This window comes from Triturus cristatus, chromosome 6, assembly GCF_964204655.1.
Source record: "Triturus cristatus chromosome 6, aTriCri1.1, whole genome shotgun sequence".
NCBI classification, from domain to species: Eukaryota; Metazoa; Chordata; class Amphibia; order Caudata; family Salamandridae; genus Triturus; species Triturus cristatus.
This window is the reverse complement of record NC_140589.1, coordinates 1,214,868,629-1,214,888,774: the sequence shown is the minus strand read 5'-3', so window position 1 is coordinate 1,214,888,774 and position 20,146 is coordinate 1,214,868,629. Positions and strand designations below refer to the sequence as shown.

The 20,146-nt window shown below is 49.4% G+C and overlaps 1 protein-coding gene across 1 annotated transcript in view; it reads right to left on the bottom strand.

Annotated features, from left to right (window-relative positions):
* The window catches only part of AHCTF1 (AT-hook containing transcription factor 1), a 1,022,752-nt gene that overhangs the window by 328,527 nt on the left and 674,079 nt on the right, over positions 1-20,146 (bottom strand). Inside the window, exon 32 of the mRNA XM_085612122.1 lies at positions 16,097-16,223. Within this exon, the coding sequence (XP_085468248.1) occupies positions 16,097-16,223 (127 nt within the window). The remainder of the gene's footprint in view (positions 1-16,096; positions 16,224-20,146) is intronic.

The window sequence follows — 20,146 nt, the reverse complement described above, 5'->3', positions numbered from 1 at the left end:
CTGGGGTACCCACCTAACCTACAACTACCCAACTTACCTCTCGAAGTGGTGGTGGCACCTGAAACCTCCTCGTCCCCGAGCCTGCAGCCTCTTTCCAAACCGGAACATTCCCATTGATTTCCATTGAGCGCCCTAAGGCTCAAAAGCACCCTGCACCCAGCCGCCCGAGTGGCCCTGGCAGTGCCCTCTCTACTCTAACCTACTTCCCCACTTGCCCTGAGTAAGTGACCAGGAGCCCAGCTCCCACAGCCGCGTGGCTTGCCAGACAGCAGCCACCAACCAAGGCCCCCCTATCCCTCATAGGATAACATTGGGCCCAACTCTCTCTGCACCCGGCCGTCCTGAAACCGCTGAGGGTGAACCAACTGTACCTACCTGACACTGGGGGACCCCTGAGTCCATGCCCGGAATTTCAACACTACCAGTCGAGTACTTACCCTTAAACCGCTAACTTCATTTTCCTCATAGGGTAACATTGACTGGCTTTTTCTTCAAAAATCTTCTAAGTGTGAACTTTTCAAAACTGCAAAAATTCACCAAAAATCAGCCAAGTGACAAAAACGAATTTACTCACCTGCTCCTAGGTGAGCTCCCAGTGCTGGATCTTGGTGCCCAGCCCTGACTCTGAAAAGTGTTCACAACTATACTTACTTCTAACTCATTTTTCTCCCATAGGAAACCATTGCCTGCTTTTCTGTGAAATTTCTTCTAAGTGTCTACTTTTGCAAATTTGAAATATTCTTTTAAAATCGTACCATTTCTGCAAACGAAATTACTTACCTGCTTTTGATAAGGACCCCAGTCCTGGGTCTAGGCACCCAGTCCTGGATTACTAAAGTAACGATAAAGTACTCTACCTGCAATTTGAATTTCTTGCCATAGAGATCCATTGAATGTTTTCTGTGAAATATTTTCTAAGTGCTAACTTTTGAAATAGCTAAATATTATCTAAAAATCATTACAGTTATTAAGTCGACTTTCTTCACTTGATTCTGAATACTGACCCCAGGCTGGTTCTAGGATCCAGACCTGGAATTCCAAAAGTAATCTGAAAAGTAATTTATTACAAATAACCTGAATTTACCATTGAGCTCAATGCATTGTTATGTTTAGGAAATAGGATTGTTTATTGCAACCAACTGTGACTGTTTACACAAATTTATTGCTTGAAACAAAAGTATTTATATTCAACCTCTCATTCTGAGAAAGTATATTTTTACCCCCTTGTGGTTCTAAAAATAAAACAAGCATATATTTTATATATACAAATCATTGGCCTAGAGTTCAGTTATTGAGTGTGTGAAACCATTTGCTGACTGAGTGTGTACAATAAATGCTTTACACTGTCCTCTGGTACTGCCTTACTGCTCGACCAAGCTACCACTTTTGAGAGTAAGGTCATACCTAACTTTGACCTCTATCAGCCTCTGGGGGACTGTGGACTCTGTACACCCTGTACCTATTAGGGAACAGTATATACAGAGCCACTTTCTCACATTGGTGGATCAGCGGTGGGATACAAACTTGCATTTGTTGGACTACTTGGTTACCATCTGATCACACGACAGAACTCTTAAAAATTGCCTTTAGAATTCTGATTGGTTTTTCCAAAATTACTAAAAGTCTTGCTAGGGCCTTGCTTAAGTCCCATTAGAATTTTAGAAAAATAAAAGTCACTATAGTCAGGGTAGAGGGTTAGAACTGTCAGGTTAGAATGTCTCAAACAAACCCAGCTATTAGTGATAATAATAACATGGACCTGGTGGAGGAGCTCGACCTCACACCTTACTTACACTTGTCTTTCAAGGAATTGAGGTCCTTATGTAAACTCAAAAATTTACAAATGGGTCAGCATCCATCCAAACAAGGGCTCCAGGAGCTCCTGGCTGAGTATGCTAAAGACCACCCATCTGAACATGGTGATGGCCAGTCAGATGAGGAAAGGGAAACAGGGGAGGAGGACAGCAACCTCCCCATACTATTCCCTAGGGAGGAGATGGCACCCATACCCTCCAACTCAAGACATAGCATCTGGGCACCTAGAGACCACACAGGTGGCTCTGGTCCCAGAGACAACACTGGGGGACCCCCCAGTGAAGAGGACAGCCTTGTGAGGCTGGCCAAAAGAATAGATCTAGAGTCCAGGCTCCTGGCTCTAGAAAAGGAAAGGAGAGAGATGGGTTTAGCACCCATCAATGGTGGCAGCAATAATAAAAACAAGGATAGGGAGGAAACTTCTGACCTTAAAATCCCCAAAGGGATTGTCCCTAAATTTGAGGAAGGTGATGATATCACCAAATGGTTCACAGCCTTTGAGAGGGCTTGTGATATCAGGAAAGTAAAGAAACCTCTCTGGGGGGCACTCCTGTGGGAACTGTTCTCTGGTAACTGCAGGGACAGGCTTCTGACTCTCTCTGGGCCAGAAGCAGGATCCTATGACCTCATGAAGAAAGCTCTGATTGAGGGATTTGGATTCACCACTGAGGAGTATAGAATTAGATTCAGGGGGGCTCACAAAACCCAGACCCAGTCCTGGATTGATTTTGTAGATTTCTCAGTGAAGACACTGGATGGTTGGTTAGCTGGACATGGTGTGCAGGATTTTACTGGATTGTACAATTTATTCATGAAGGAACATATTTTGAGTAACTGCACAAATGAAAAGTTGCATCAGCATTTGGTAGACCTAGGTCTAATTTCTCCCCAAGAATTGGGAAAGAAGGCGGACCACTGGGTCAAGACTAGGGTGACCAAGACAACCACTGGGGGTGACCAAAAGAAGGTGGTCACAAAACCTCCCCAGGGGAAAGGTGGTGAGAATCCCCAAGATAAAAAGTCTGAGTCTTCCAAAGGGCCCCAAAAACCTGTTCAGGTGGGTGGGACCCAAACTACTCCCTATGTGCCCCAACCATATAGGGGGAAGAACTTTGATCCCTTAAAGGCCTTTTGTAATACCTGTAAGAAGCAGGGACACCTAACTGTATCTTGCCCCCAAAACAAAGCCCCTAAGGCACCCAGTACAGCCACTCCTGGGGCAGCAAGTATACAAATGGGATCAGAGGTGTACCCTGAGCAAATCTGGGAACACACTGAAGCAAGTTTAGTCTCCTTGGGAGAAGTGGAGTTTGCCACTGTGGCTGTGTGGCCCCCCAACTTGAAGAAATACTTACAGTACCCCTGGGTGAATGGAACTAGGGTAGAAGCTCTGAGGGATACAGGTGCCAGTGTCACTATGGTGAAAGACACACTGGTTTCCCCTGAGCAATACTTGATTGGGAAGTCTTACCCAGTCACCAACGCTGACAGTGTCACCACTAGTCATCCCATGGCCATGGTAACATTAGGCTGGGGGGGGGTTACTGGCCTGAAACAGGTAGTGGTCTCTCCAAAGTTGCCAGCTGCATGTCTGCTTGGAAATGATCTGGAAACCTCAGCCTGGGCTGAGGTTGAGTTAAAGGCCCATGCAGCCATGCTGGGCATCCCTGAATTGGTGTGTGTGCAAACCAGAGCACAGAGCAAGAGGAAGGGTGAAAAAGTAGGTTTGGAGCCTGGAATAATGGCCCAACCAACCAAGAGGAAGGGCAAGAAGACTGGGGGACCAGCTTCTGTACAGCCAAACACTCAGAACCCCTCTCCCCCTGGAGAGGATGTAGATACCTCTGAGGGAACTGAGTCCATGGAGCTTGACCCTTACCAGGTTGAACTCTTGGGCCCAGGGGGACCCTCTAGGGAAGAGCTGTGCCAGGGTCAGCAAGACTGTCCCACTCTTGAAAGCCTGAGACAACAAGCTGCTTCAGAAGCCAGGGGAGATGTCAGTGGTACCCATAGAGCTTATTGGGAAGAGGGATTACTGTATGCTGAGGCAAGAGACCCCACTCCTGGAGCCACCAGGAGGGTGGTAGTGCCACAGAAGTACAGGGAGTTCCTCCTAACTTTGGCTCATGACATCCCCCTAGCTGGACATCTGGGGCAATCCAAAACTTGGGAAAGGTTAGTGAGTCACTTTTACTGGCCCCAGATGCACCAAAAGGTGAAGGAGTTTGTCAGCTCCTGTGTTACCTGTCAGGCCAGTGGCAAGACAGGTGGCCACCCAAAGGCCCCCCTCATTCCACTACCAGTGGTGGGGGTCCCCTTTGAAAGGGTAGGTGTGGACATTGTGGGTCCACTCGAACCTCCCACAGCCTCAGGGAACAAATTCATTCTAGTAGTAGTGGATCATGCTACTAGGTACCCTGAAGCAATTCCACTTAGGACTACTACAGCTCCTGCAGTAGCCAAGGCCCTCCTGGGTGTCTTCACCAGGGTGGGTTTTCCTAAGGAGGTGGTTTCAGACAGAGGTTCCAACTTCATGTCTGCTTACCTAACACACATGTGGAAAGAGTGTGGAGTGCAGTACAAGTTTACTACACCCTACCACCCACAAACCAATGGCCTTGTTGAGAGGTTCAACAAGACATTGAAAGGTATGATCATGGGACTCCCTGAGAAACTCAAAAGGAGGTGGGATGTCCTATTACCATGCTTGCTTTTCGCCTACAGGGAAGTGCCACAGAAGGGAGTAGGTTTCTCACCCTTTGAACTTCTGTTTGGTCATCCTGTAAGGGGACCACTGTGTCTTGTAAAGGAGGGCTGGGAGAGGCCTCTTCAAGAACCCAAACAGGACATAGTGGACTATGTGCTTGGCCTAAGGTCCAGAATGGCTGAGTATATGGAAAAAGCATCCAAGAACCTTGAGGCCAGCCAGGAGCTCCAGAAGCACTGGTATGACCAAAAAGCTGCACTGGTTGAATTTCAACCAGGGCAACAGGTGTGGGTTTTGGAGCCAGTGGCACCAAGGGCTCTCCAAGACAAATGGAGTGGCCCTTACCCTATCCTAGAGAGAAAGAGTGAGGTCACCTATCTAGTTGACCTGGGCACTAGCAGGACACCCAAAAGGGTCATCCATGTGAACCGCCTTAAACTCTACAATGATAGGGCTGACATCACCATGCTGATGGTGACTGATGAAGAACAGGAAGCAGAGAGTGAGCCACTCCCTGACCTCCTATCCTACAGCCCAAAAGATGGGTCAGTAGATGGTGTGATTTTCTCAGACACCCTCTCTGCCCAACAACAGACTGACTGCAAGCAAGTCTTGCAACAATATGCTAGCCTCTTTTCCCTGACCCCTGGTCTGACAAGCTGGTGTACCCATGATGTGGACACTGGTGACAGTGCACCTGTCAAGAACAAAATCTATCGACAGTCAGATCAAGTCAAGGAAAGCATCAAAGCTGAGGTCAGCAAGATGCTGGAGTTAGGGGTCATTGAGCCTTCAGAGAGCCCCTGGGCTAGCCCAGTAGTTCTGGTCCCCAAACCTCATCAACAGGGTGAAAAGAGAGAGATGAGGTTCTGTGTGGACTATAGAGGGCTCAACTCTGTCACCAAGACAGATGCTCACCCTATCCCAAGAGCAGATGAACTGATAGACAAATTGGGGGCTGCCAAATTTCTCAGTACCTTTGACTTAACTGCAGGGTACTGGCAGATTGGCATGGCCCCAGGAGCAAAAGAAAAGACAGCATTCTCCACCCCTGATGGGCATTATCAGTTTACTGTGATGCCCTTTGGGTTAAAGAATGCCCCTGCCACCTTCCAGAGGTTGGTGAACCATGTCCTGGCTGGGTTGGAGTCCTTTAGTGCAGCTTATCTTGATGATATTGCTGTCTTTAGCTCCACCTGGCAGGATCACCTGATCCACCTTGGGAAGGTTTTAGAGGCTCTGCAGAGTGCAGGTCTCACTATCAAAGCATCCAAATGCCAGATAGGGCAGGGCACTGTGGTGTACTTGGGCCACCTTGTAGGTGGAGGCCAGGTACAGCCCTTACAACCCAAAATCCAGGCCATCATGGACTGGATAGCTCCAACAACCCAGACCCAAGTCAGGGCATTCCTTGGCTTGACTGGGTACTACAGGAGGTTTGTGAAGGGGTATGGGTCCATTGTGACCCCCCTCACAGAACTCACCTCCAAGAAAATGCCCAAGAAAGTTAACTGGACAGTTAGTTGTCAAAAGGCTTTTGACACCCTAAAAGAAGCAATGTGCTCAGCACCAATTCTAAAAGCTCCAGATTATGCCAAGCAGTTCATAGTGCAGACTGATGCCTCTGAGCTAGGGATAGGAGCGGTCCTATCCCAGACCAATGATGAAGGCCAAGACCAACCTGTTGCTTTTATAAGCAGAAGACTACTCCCTAGAGAGCAGCGTTGGAGTGCCATTGAGAGGGAGGCCTTTGCTGTGGTTTGGTCCCTGAAGAAGCTGAGGCCATACTTGTTTGGCACTCACTTCCTAGTTCAAACTGACCACAGACCTCTCAGATGGCTAATGCAGATGAAAGGGGAAAATCCAAAACTACTGAGGTGGTCCATCTCCCTACAGGGAATGGACTTTGAAGTGGAACACAGACCAGGGACTGCCCATGCCAATGCAGATGGACTTTCCAGGTTCTTCCACTTAGACAATGAAGACTCCATAGGACAAGGTTAGTCTCATCACCTTTCGTTTGGGGGGGGGTTGTGTGAGAAAGTGCCATCTTTCTTGCATGGTATGCCCCCACTTTTTGCTAAATTGCTGAATGTACTTCGATTGAGTGTACCCTGGGTTCCTGCCAATCAGGTGCCCAGGGCCTATGTTCCTTCCTTAAACCACACAAACTCCAAATTGGCAAACCCTAGCCACATGTCAGCCCCTAGTAAATGGTACCCTAGGTACCCAGGGCCTTGTGACCAGGGAAGGCCTCTAAGGGCTGCAGCACTCATTGTGCCACCCTCAGAGGCCCTGTACCCTTACACACACACACTGCCCTTGCAGGCTGAGTGTCTGGGTGCAGGACAAAACAAAGAGTCGACATGGCACACATCACTGTGTACCATGCCCATCACCTACACTGCCAAGGCATATGTCAGCCACCCCTCTAGCTGGGTGCATTACGCCTATGGTGTGGGCACAGGAGCAGGAGCCCTGTGCCCCTACAGTACCCGGGTCCATTCCTGGGCACTGTAAGTGCAGTGCTGTCATTTAAGAATACATGGTGCTGAGAGCTTGTCAAACACGAGCTCCACAGCACCATATTGGCAACACTGAAGCCTGGGAAGTTTGGTATCAAACTTCTCAGCACATTGAACCCACACTGATGCCAGTGTAGGATTTAATGTACTAAGCACCCCAGAGGGCATCTTAGAAGATGCCCCCTTACAGCTAACTTGCAATCCACGTCTGCTCTGAGGCTGCCCAGGCTGCCACACAGCAGACACGTTGCTGGACCCCTGGGTGGGAGAGCCCCTGCTCTCCCGGGCCTGCAACAATGCACATCCTGGGTGAGGTGAGAAATCTCCTCCCCCAGGATGAGCAAAGGGAAGCTTCAAAGGCATGCCGCCAGTTGGAGTTTCCCCAGGCCACTGCAACCCCCCACTCTGGCGGGAAGCTTGGCCGGAAACCCCATACAAGGACAGGGGATGTGCCAGCCTGCCCACCCCACCCCTCAGGTGGGGGAGGCGAGGTGAAGCACATCTCCGGGCTCTCGCCATCTTGAAGATGGGAGGCCCTACCCTATCAGGATTAGGCTACTGCCCCCCTCCCACAGGAGAGAGGCAGGATAGGGGGTGTACCCACCCCAGGACAAGGACCCATTGGTCCCTGGCCTTCACCTACCTGTAACGCCCCTAAATCTAGTATTTAGGGGCCCCCTGAACCTTCCTTCCTCAGATTCCAGATAGAAAAACGACAAGAAGAGCAAGAAGAACAAAGACCTGCCCTGCAGCTGCTAAAAAGAGAAGAAGACACCAACTGCTTTGGCCCCAGCCCTACCGGCCTGTCGACTCTCGAACCTGCACCAGCGCGGCCTCCCACGTGGCCAGCAACCTCACCAACCCCGGAGGACCTGGCTACCTTTTAGCTCTAAGCCCCTGGGACTCCCACGAGTAGAGGCTCTACTCAAGAAACCTACTTGCTATCCCTGGCACCAGCCCGGGACCGCGGACCCAACACACTCTGCACCAGCCAAGCCTGGCCAGTGCCGGAGTGGACAAAGACCCAGAGGACGACCCCACGGCGACTGTGACCCAGAGTCCGGCACCCAAGGACCCCCCTCGACATCCCGGAAGAAGCCTGCAGCCTCAGAACCAAGTGCCACCCCAGCCGCGATCAACCAGAGGGTAAGATTCCCGACGTCAAAAGGCACCCCTGCACCCGGCGCCCTGCGACCCCCTGTGCCCAATCCTGGGGTACCCACCTAACCTACAACTACCCAACTTACCTCTCGAAGTGGTGGTGGCACCTGAAACCTCCTCGTCCCCGAGCCTGCAGCCTCTTTCCAAACCGGAACATTCCCATTGATTTCCATTGAGCGCCCTAAGGCTCAAAAGCACCCTGCACCCAGCCGCCCGAGTGGCCCTGGCAGTGCCCTCTCTACTCTAACCTACTTCCCCACTTGCCCTGAGTAAGTGACCAGGAGCCCAGCTCCCACAGCCGCGTGGCTTGCCAGACAGCAGCCACCAACCAAGGCCCCCCTATCCCTCATAGGATAACATTGGGCCCAACTCTCTCTGCACCCGGCCGTCCTGAAACCGCTGAGGGTGAACCAACTGTACCTACCTGACACTGGGGGACCCCTGAGTCCATGCCCGGAATTTCAACACTACCAGTCGAGTACTTACCCTTAAACCGCTAACTTCATTTTCCTCATAGGGTAACATTGACTGGCTTTTTCTTCAAAAATCTTCTAAGTGTGAACTTTTCAAAACTGCAAAAATTCACCAAAAATCAGCCAAGTGACAAAAACGAATTTACTCACCTGCTCCTAGGTGAGCTCCCAGTGCTGGATCTTGGTGCCCAGCCCTGACTCTGAAAAGTGTTCACAACTATACTTACTTCTAACTCATTTTTCTCCCATAGGAAACCATTGCCTGCTTTTCTGTGAAATTTCTTCTAAGTGTCTACTTTTGCAAATTTGAAATATTCTTTTAAAATCGTACCATTTCTGCAAACGAAATTACTTACCTGCTTTTGATAAGGACCCCAGTCCTGGGTCTAGGCACCCAGTCCTGGATTACTAAAGTAACGATAAAGTACTCTACCTGCAATTTGAATTTCTTGCCATAGAGATCCATTGAATGTTTTCTGTGAAATATTTTCTAAGTGCTAACTTTTGAAATAGCTAAATATTATCTAAAAATCATTACAGTTATTAAGTCGACTTTCTTCACTTGATTCTGAATACTGACCCCAGGCTGGTTCTAGGATCCAGACCTGGAATTCCAAAAGTAATCTGAAAAGTAATTTATTACAAATAACCTGAATTTACCATTGAGCTCAATGCATTGTTATGTTTAGGAAATAGGATTGTTTATTGCAACCAACTGTGACTGTTTACACAAATTTATTGCTTGAAACAAAAGTATTTATATTCAACCTCTCATTCTGAGAAAGTATATTTTTACCCCCTTGTGGTTCTAAAAATAAAACAAGCATATATTTTATATATACAAATCATTGGCCTAGAGTTCAGTTATTGAGTGTGTGAAACCATTTGCTGACTGAGTGTGTACAATAAATGCTTTACACTGTCCTCTGGTACTGCCTTACTGCTCGACCAAGCTACCACTTTTGAGAGTAAGGTCATACCTAACTTTGACCTCTATCAGCCTCTGGGGGACTGTGGACTCTGTACACCCTGTACCTATTAGGGAACAGTATATACAGAGCCACTTTCTCACACTGACCCACCGTGAACCGCAGGTAACGCCGGTGGGCCGGCAGGACGGGGATGTGAAAATAGGCGTCCTGCAAGTCCAACGCTACCATCCAGTCTCCAGGGTCGAGGGCAGCCAGAACCTGAGCTAAAGTGAGCATCTTGAACCGTTCGTTCCGGAGGAAGACGCGGACGCTCCTGAGGTCCAAGATAGGGCGTAGGCCCCCTTTGCCCTTCTTGGGAACCAGAAAGTAGTGGGAATAGCAACCACGACCTACTTCTGGACCAGGAACGCGCTCAACGGCCTCTTTGGCCAAGAAGGCTGTAACTTCCTCCCGCAGAAGATTCAAGTGATCCCCCGACATACGGTGGCATGGCTGAAGGTGTCGTCTCGAAGAGGAGGGAGTAGCCCCTTCGTACGATTTGCAGCACCCACCTGTCCGATGTGATGGATTGCCAGTGGAGCAGGTGATGGCGAACTCTGCCGCCCACTGGCGTGGAATGGGCCTGAAAGCTCGGACTAAGAGGGCTTTGAGGCGGATGCTGCCGGGGTGGATGTGGACTGACCGGCACGTTGTCCTCCAGTACCGCCTCGGCGGAATCCACGTCCGCGACCGCGTGCAGGTTGGTTCTGCGGCCGGTGGCTAGGAGGACGTGAGGCGGCGCCCCTTCCTTGGCCCCGAAAGGGGTGGAAGTTTGCGGCCGCGGGGCCGAGAGACCCAAGGACTTGGCCGTAGCCCAGGAGTCCTTGAAACGAGCCAGCGCACTATCCGCCTTTTCACCAAAAAGGCGAATGCCATCAAAGGGCATATCCATGAGGGTACTCTGGACATCCCCCGAGAAAGACGTGGACCGCAGCCAGGCGTGGCCCCGGAGCGCCACCGTGGTGGAAATCGCCCTACCCAGCGAGTCCGTGGTGTCTAGTCCACACCGTATGGCATGTCGTGCTGCATCTCGCCCGTCAGCAAGCGCCTGGGTGAGTCGTGTCCGGGCCTCCTACGGGCACAGGGGCAGCACGTCCTCCACCGCATCCCACAGAGAGTGGGAGAAACGGTCCAAGACCGCAGGTCCAAACTCAGGGAAGAGAACAGCTTCTTTCCGAACTGCTCCAACCTCTTGGATTCCCGATCCGGAGGAGCGGACGGGAAGGAGGATTGGGAAGTTGTGGCCTGGATAACCAGACTCTCGGGGGTGGGGTGTTGGGACAGGAAACTGGGGTCGCCCGGAGCAGGGCGGTGGCGCCGGGCCACGTTCCGATCCACAGGAGGAACTGTGGAGGGCTTGGACCAAGTGCCCTGCAGAACGTCTATGAGGGCCTCATTGAACTGCAGCAGAGGCTCTGTGGAGCTTGATCACGGTTGAAGCAACTCTGTGAGGATGTTAGTCCTCACGGCCACAGCAGGCAACTCAAGCCAAGGGCTTCGGCCGCCTTGCGCAGCACCACTGAGAAAGCTGCACCTTCCTCCTAGGCCACAGTCGGAGGAGAGATGAAACCAGCGTCCGGAGAGGTGTCCAGACCACTGGCATCCCCCAGTTCGTCTGCCCAGTCCTGTGAAAGTTGGGCCTGTCTGGCCATATGGTCCTCAGACCCCTCCCAGTCGCCCCAGTCATCCGATTCCTGATAAACAGGAGGAATGATCGGAGCCTGGCGGTAGATGAAATGCTCATCCATCGGCGTCAGGTGCGGTGTAGAGCGGCGCCGCGCCAGCGCCGAGCCCGGACCAGGGCTAAACCGGGGAACGTCGTCGTCCGGGGACAGCGCCGGAGGCAGAACCGGTGTCGGCGCCGGCGGAGGAGGCGCCATTAGGTCGACCGTCGCCGGCAGAGATCCAGGCCTGAAACCCTTGGGGACTGTAGGAGAGTAGGGTCTGCTTTCTATGGTCACCCCCACTTTTTGCTTTTGCTTCACTGGTTTTCGACTTAGATGTGGCTGTGGGCCTGCTAATCAGACCCACAGCCCAGCTGTTCTCTCTCTAATTTCACACTATGTACTTTAGGTACATAACCCAATTGGTAAGGATCACCCTATAGGGCCTTGTACAGTGTACCTTAGGTACCCAGGGCAGGGGTGTACCCTAGGCCTACCAGGGGCTGCAGCATGTATTATGCCACCCCTGGCTGGCCTTCCATCATGACACAACTGGCCGATCACTCAGCTGGAGCAGGGTCGTGTAATCACCCCTTGCTTAGGTATAGTATCCCTATACCTGCCTTATATATAGACACATGTGTACCTATCAGCCACTCCTATGGCAGGCCTTAACAATCCTGTAGGCAGAGTGCTTGGTAACATGTGAGATGGTGCTCTAGCATGAGCTGAGCCTGTCTGCAGCTTTCGGAACCATGTCCTTATAGCTGTTCTATGATATCGCCTACCATATACTCTTAAAGTGCCTTATAATCCTCGCGGTTATGGTAACTATGGTTTGGCTTTATCAAAACATGTCGTGTAAGGTGTCTAACACTTTGGAATACTACCCCCACACCAATTCTGGCGATGAGGATAGTATTCCCCCCTTCTAGAGGGAGAAGACATGTTGAAGACCTACTACCCGGTTAAAGTTAACCAGAGCCCCAGCATCACAAAATGGATGCTGCTGCCACAGACACAAGTCTGACCTCCTGCTGCTGGGAGTCCTTCCAGCGAGGGAGGCTTGGACAATAGGTTTCCTGCCTTGGGAGGTGCTAGCACCACCCTAGACAGGACTTAGTGTATTGGGGCAGGGAGGGATGAAAGAAACGAGACACTGCCTGGGGCACACAAGGTGTCCCATGCATAGTCCGGTTCAAACCGGTGCTGGGGAACTCCAGCCCTAGTCCTGGCACGAAACTGGACAAAGGGAAGGGGGTGTAACCACCCCCCTCCCTGGTCCCACCCATAGGAGGGACCTAGCAGGTAACCCAGCCCCCAGATTAGTATAAGAGTGGGAGCTGAGTCCCTAGGACTTTGGATTATCCTGAAAAACTGCAACTTGAACAGAAACTCTGGACCTTCGACATTCGACTACGGAAGAAGACTGAAGAATCTCCCTTGTGGCCAAGGAGTGGCCACCCTGTGCAAACAGGCACCATCAAGCGACCTGCCGGTTGCTTTGCCCAAGTTCTATGAGGAACCTACTGCAGAGCCCGACCAGCGCCTTGACTTCCAGACTTCTCCGACCCTGATCCACATCCACAGCAAAGCTGAGATCCGTGGAGGCGACGAGAGACGTGGGACCGGCTACCTGGGAAAATTGGCTACTAGCTTCCAGCGCAGCTTCTGAGGCATCCTCGAAGTTGTGCACTGGGGATTGAGAAGCCACAACCCCGAGCACCATCTGCACCGAAGATCAGCCCTCCACACTCCACGAGTTCTGCGTGGGGCCCTTCTGCATTTTCCTGCTCGACACGTCTGTCCGGTTGCTTGCCCGTTGGCTAGTAGCCTTTGTGACCACGAACCCTTAACTTTCCACCGCTGGTTTGGCTCCTCCAGACTGGCCCTTGCTTCCCTGTGAAAGAGAAGCACCTCAGGCCTTCCTGGTCTGCAACAGAAGTGAATCCTTCATCCTGCGTGGGTTGCGCTTGCCAAGGCTTGTTGGGTCCGAACTCGACATCGACGCCGCCAACAGCAAGAGCCCTCGTGGGACAGCTCGCCTCCTGGTTCTGGTCGTCCTCTACGCCTCCTGGTACCCGTGGCTGCTGCAACAAGCTTCACCTCTTCACCTGCATCTTCACAACATCGCCTGGTTCCTTCCTGGTTCCTTCCTGGCTGGTGACCTAGACTTTGTCCCCTCTGCTTGCAGGTACCCTCCTTCTTGATTCCAACCTTGGAATCCACCGGACACTCTTCACTGACTGCTTGTCAGCACCTTTTCTTCAGGCATCCATAGGAGTCAACGACGAAACCCGACGCAAGTTCACACCTATGCACCCGCAGCCCGTGGGCTAGGTAAACTGAGTACTCCGGTGCTCACAAGGGGATTCACTATCCTAGGGTCTAGTTTCCAAGTCTTTAACTCCTAGCTCTTTCCTAAGTGTCCTAAAACTCTTTATTTCTAAACATCACTATTTCTATCGACTTTAACGCATTACGCATGAGTGTTTCCACTCCGCACCTGAATCCCGTGGGCCTCCCACTGCCTAGTAACTGGTAGTATAGTGTAGCCCCAGCGATTCCCTAGGCCTAGGCCTAACCTGTGTTCGTGACAGTGGTCCTTATACCACTTACTTAGTATATGGTTTGCGTGGCCCCTAGGGCCTAACTGTATTACTTACCTGTGTGACTTATGTATGCTTAAATAAGACTGTGTTGTACTTACCTCGAATCTCATAAAGAGTGCTGAGGGTATTTTGACTAGAATAAATACATTCTATTTTTATATACATCTGTTGTGGTGTCCTTTTCATTTGGTATTCAAGGGATTGCAAATGGTACAACAGCTGGCTTCACATGCCATACAGAGTTTAGCCTAAGACTGCTCTTGTCCATGCTACCACTAGGATAGCTGGTCTATAAGGTTGACTTTACAACCAATCACCATAAGGGTTGTTTGGACTGATACAAGGTGTACACTAGAACTAGTAACATCATATATCAGGCCAACTTCTCACAGGGACCTGCGGCGTCGGGACCGAAGTCGTCGACGGCGCAGGGGCTGGAGCCGCCGGCACGAGAGGTCGCCCAGTCGAGCCCGCGGGGCCCGAAGGAGTGCCGGCAGGAGTCGACGGCGGAGCCAGGCCCCTCATGGCCGAGAGGAAAGCACTGACCTCCGCCGGAGTTGCGTCAGTCCCAGGGACCGGCGGGTATGGAGACGGACGCGGCTCCTGCGGCTCCGATGGAGCCGCGGGGGTGGGACCAACCCTGACCCTCGGCCGAGTCGCGCGACCGGCGAGGGGAGTCCGAAGAGCGGTGTCGCCTCTTGGACTTCTTTGATCGCTTCGACTTACCGAAGACTTCGAGCCCGCCGAGCGATGATGGTGGGTGCGGCTCCGCGACCGGTCCTTGGACCTCCTCCTGGACCGGGACAGTGAACCGCGCGGAGCCAAGCGCCGAAGCTTACGGGACCGCTCCCGCCTAGCTTTCGAGGTCAAGGCCTGACAATCGAGGCACGACTCCGCGTCGTGGTCGGCCCCTAGGCAGTAAAGGCACCGGCGATGGTGGTCCGTCACCGACATCAGTCGATGACAGGAGTCACAGGCTTAAACCCAGGCATCCTACCGGCACCAGAGTTGAGTCGAAAGAAGACCAAAAAGAGTCAAAAAAGTTTAGTCAAAAAATGACTAAGGGGTAAGCTCTTCCCGGATCGGCGCTGTCAGGCGCGGAAAAAGGAAGAACTGACGTCAGCGCGTGAGGGCAGCGTCTAAGTACTCCGACGACGTCATTCCGGCGCACGACGCCAACGACGGACGCGGAGCCGCAGACGATGCCTAGCGACGCGCAAGGGGTATTGCTACAAAAATCTTTCCGGATCCAGCCTGACGCCTGGGGATATTCTAAGGTGAGGAATCTAACTAACGTGTTTCTTTCAGATACAGTATTTCGGTGCAAATGTAAGGGTCGTTTCAATTGAAAATGTGTGGTCTGTAATGGCAGTGCGCTACCACACAATGCATACTCTACACTACTCCACTCAACTATATGCCATGTCACCCCATTCTAGGACACTCTACTCCAGGACAGTCTACAACTTGCCACTCGACTACACACCACTCACCGTACAACACACCACACCACTCGACTTCCCTCCACAATACCCTATTTCACTCCATCTTAATCCACTCCACCTTAATCCAGTCCAGTACAACCTACTCCACTCCAAACTACCCTACTCCAATCTACCCCATCCAATCCGCCCCACTCCAATCTACCCCAATCTATTCCACTCCAATCTACCTCACCCTAACACAATATATCACACTACAAACTACCCCACCCTATCCCAATCTATTCCCACACCATTCTATCCAACTGCACTCCAAATCTACTCTACTCCAATTTACACCCGTCCACCCAAATCTACCCCACTTTACCCCAATTCAACTACACCACTAACCTACCCAACTCTCCCACTCCAATTTACCCCACTCCACTCCACTCTATGCCACTAACATTTAGCCAAGCTGAACAGCAGCCACACTGGTGCACATAATGGCAAAAACAATTGCCAAATCCAATAGCTCTTGGATAGACAAGACCTATTGGTTTTGCCCATGCTTGTTGTCATTAGAGAAACACAATCTTGGATAATCAGCATTAGTTTCCTACTTAATCTACATAAGACACAGCTGATGACAGATGCAACAAATACATAGCACAGACTGTTGGATTGCATGGTCATTTAAGATATGCATAACCCTCTGGCTAAACAGCACACATTATAAATATTTACCTGTCAACTGGTGGCAACAAGCAAGTTGGGTTGTGGATGTCCTGTACAGTGGTTACACTTTCACTTTCTAGTAAGGGATCATCATTATTGGGAACAATTGGATATTCAGCTTCAGTTTCCATAAATTCTGTTCACAAGGGAAAAGTTTAAGTGAATTAAAGTACATTTTTATAATTAAAATAAAGAAAACCATTTCAAATCGTGTTCTGAAAAAGTTTAAATAGTTCTCCATCATCAGCAGGTGGTGCCACAGCTCCGATTTGAATCCTAGATCCTCCACGGACATGACCTCAATGCTGTAAATGGTGCCAGCCCAAAATGCTGTCAGTTCCCCATCCTTTTTTCTAAGCTCTCAAAGGCGGACACCAGGCTTACCAGCTCAAGGCTACATTGGGAGTTTATTAATAAATCACAGACCACTCCTCCGAAGAGGGAGGCAAGTGGGTTTGGGTGAGTAACCTGCATACAGAGTACCCTACCAAAGGACAGTTACTGAACATAAATAAATTGTTCTTCTGAATGATATTTCAACTTGCAGAATACTCCCCTCCTCAATCACTACCCAAAATGTACCTCCAAGGTGGTGGGTCTGAGGAGCTAGTCAAGCCAGGAAATCTTGCAACTAATCTGGCAACATGACCATCTATGAGGACTTCGGAGTTGAGACAGTAATGCCTGGTGAAGTTGTGGACCAAACCACATTGTGGCTCAGCAAATGTCCTACATGTGAACATCCTGAGAACACTGAAAATGCAGCTTTTGCCTTGGAGAAATGGCTCTGAGGCCTTCAGAGTGGAGAATCCTTCTTGGCAATGGAGCAGCAGATCTTGATGTAAAGAGCAATCCAGTAGGTAAAGGTCTAGTTACGAATTACCTTGCCCTTCACAAAGCCACTTTATGAGAAAGTTAGCAGGACCTGCTTGACAGGAAAAATGAGGGTGGATAAAGTCTGAGGCTTGTTACAACACCAAGATGAGGACATGGCAATCAGGAAAACAGACTCAACCGTGAGCACCTTAAAAGGGCTAGTATGCAATGGCTCAAAAGGTGAACTGGTCAGAAAAGACAGCCCCAGATTAAGGTCTCACTTTAGTATGACAAACAGTGAATGTGTGTTGAACGAGAAGAGAAGGTGAAGAGAGTTGGGACCCTTAAAAAAAAAAACTAAAAAATTGTAGGCTTCAACACAGATGGCTGATCCGGCAAACAAAAGCCGGGAGATGGGCTGTGATGACTGGTGCCTCCAGAGAGAGGTTTCGGAATATCCCCTGAACGTGTGGTATTGTGAGTGAAATTGACCTGTAAGGGAAATCAATCCAGAGGGGCAGGGTGTTTGCCTACCCTTGTTTGAAGTGCTCCGAGGCTGATCCTGCCCTTCTTTCAGAAATGTCAGCTTAAATAAAAGGTATGTCAACAACACTTGCTGTAACATCACGGAATCCAGTGAAGAGAATCTAAGTACGAGGATGGATGACAACCATGGACCACACCACCATGTTCACCATATCCAAGGGAGGATGCAGAATTTGTTTGACCTCATCCCACTCATCACGTACAGGAAAATGGTGACAAAAGTGGTCAGGAGGATTACCAATTGCACCATATCCCACAGGGCATGAGACTAGCAAACCAGAAAACATCTCACTTTAATGGATTGAAGGGCCAGCCTCCCAGAAGAAAAAAAACAGTCTTCACCTGAGTGTCAATCCTTTTCGACTCCCTATCAGAAGTGGAGGCTCAGGGTTCTGTTCTGAGGTGGCAGAAACCTTTGCAACAAGTTTTTCTGGGGATGGATGAGCATTCAAGAACATCTGGTCACACTATGCCAGACAATGGTGATGGACAATTCAGCAATCCACCATAGGATCAGAACATGGTATGCTCCAATCAACTAAGATGGGGTCCATCAAAATGTTGTTGAATGGAAGCAAGGGCTCTACATTAGAGATGGATTATAGCAACATTTGCTTGAGAAGGTTAGCTTTGTTTTCCTCCACAAGAAAGGCAATTCTAGAACTTAAGCAGCCCTGTGCAAAAGGTCTGCAAAGGAGGCTACTTCTTTAGTGCAAGACACTGAAAAACACTCTAGGTCAACCTCAGGGGATGCATCTTGGCCATTGGCACTCTGCAGGGCCAAATAGTCACTTGCATCGTGGCAGCTGGGCTGGGGGAGAAGATTGGCTACCTCGCTGTTACCATCATGGGTGTTCTATGTCCAGGATTTGGATGTTGTCAACATCTCTGCCAAAGTGCTCCCAAATATGATCAAAATACTCATCATGAGGCAAGTATCTGTAGGGGAGATTAATCCTCAACCATAAATGCCTTGCATCTAGACCTGCATGGAATGCCCTTAATCTTTGGAGAGGTTGTGTCTTTTTGTAAAGGGCTCAGAGGTGTCTACGACAGATCCTGCACCAACGCCAGTAGTAGAGCAACTGGCAAGCCCTTCAGCATTAGATCATGTGTTGCTGCTGCCAGAAAAGCATCAGAAGTAGACAGAGCAGGATCAACATAAATAGGAGATTGACTTACCACTAAAACCCCGGACAGCGGCATCGATGGCTCCCATAGGGTCCGAAGGTGTACCAATAGGAGCCAGAACAAAGTGGAAAAGATGTGGTGCAAGATGTTTTTGGAGCAAGGCTAGCACCAGATGCCTGAAACTCCAGAAAGTGAATAGGGAGGCCCAGTTTCAGAGTTGGCAAAGAGTATGGCTACAGCTGCATTTCTGCCCAAACAGGCTAGAAGGAAAATGTTAAAGCTGGAGTATGGGAGTGACACAATCAACCTACAGACCTCAGTCTTGAGAGAAAGTGACATCAAAAAGCAGAAGAATCCTTCTTGTGGTGATTTTTTTTCATGAAATTGCTCACTTCAAAAAAGTAACCTTCAAAGACAAGCTGGAATAAGATATGGAGCTGGACCTCAAACAAAGTCAGGACTGGCGTTTTCATGGGCCAACACCATGAAGAGCTCTACCATCATACTCCATGATGGCCTTGGCTGCAAGGCAGCTGCTTTTTTTCCATACAACCGTAAGTTATATTTGGGCCAAAGGGACCACAAACCGACATTGTGGGGATCCAAGAGCAGCATCTGTTGATTGCAGAAATAACATAATTCAAACTCTGAAATCTTTGAGGGAGACAGTGTGAAGACAATACAAAACAATTACAATTTCACAGGAAAATGCTTCTGAGACCCACTTTGGATCGCTGTTGAAGGGTAGAAAAAAAGAGAGGAAGCCAGTGTACCAGGGTAGTGTCACCTATAGCTCTATGACGGTATATCTGGGGAGGAATTATAGAGTCCTGTAGCACCACCTGTTGAAGCAGAACAGCCCTTTAATCTTTTCTAACACAATCAGCAACCTGAGGGGGACACAAGAGAGGAGGAATATGCAGACAGAAATCTATCAGTTGCACATGTTTTCTGCAAAAGGTGTACCGTGATTATAATCATACATAACAGTACCGCAAAAGATTGGAATTTACAAGTTATTTCATCCCTCCACATATCATTGTCCTGGTACACATCTGCTCTTTGTGTGCTCTGTTAAAACAATGCAGCTTTTGCTATAACCAAAAGTTACTTACCTTCGGTAATGCCATATTTGGCAGACTGTGTAGCCACATATTCATTACCTTGGTATATTACCCAGGAGTCAGATTGGTAATATGTGGGGTAATTAGCAACACATGATGAGGGCACAAAGTATAGATACCTTATGGCACAAAGCAGCATATTTTAACTGACATTTTCACTTAACTATAATGTTGCTTTAACCTTTATATATATATATATATATATATATATATAGAGAGAGAGAGAGAAAGAGATATATAGAGAGCGATATATATATATATATATAGAGAGAGAGAGAGAAAGAGATATATAGAGAGCGATATATATATATATATATATAGAGAGAGAGAGAGAAAGAGATATATAGAGAGCGATATATATATATATATATATAGAGAGAGAGAGAGAAAGAGATATATAGAGAGCGATATATATATATATATATATATATATATATAGAGA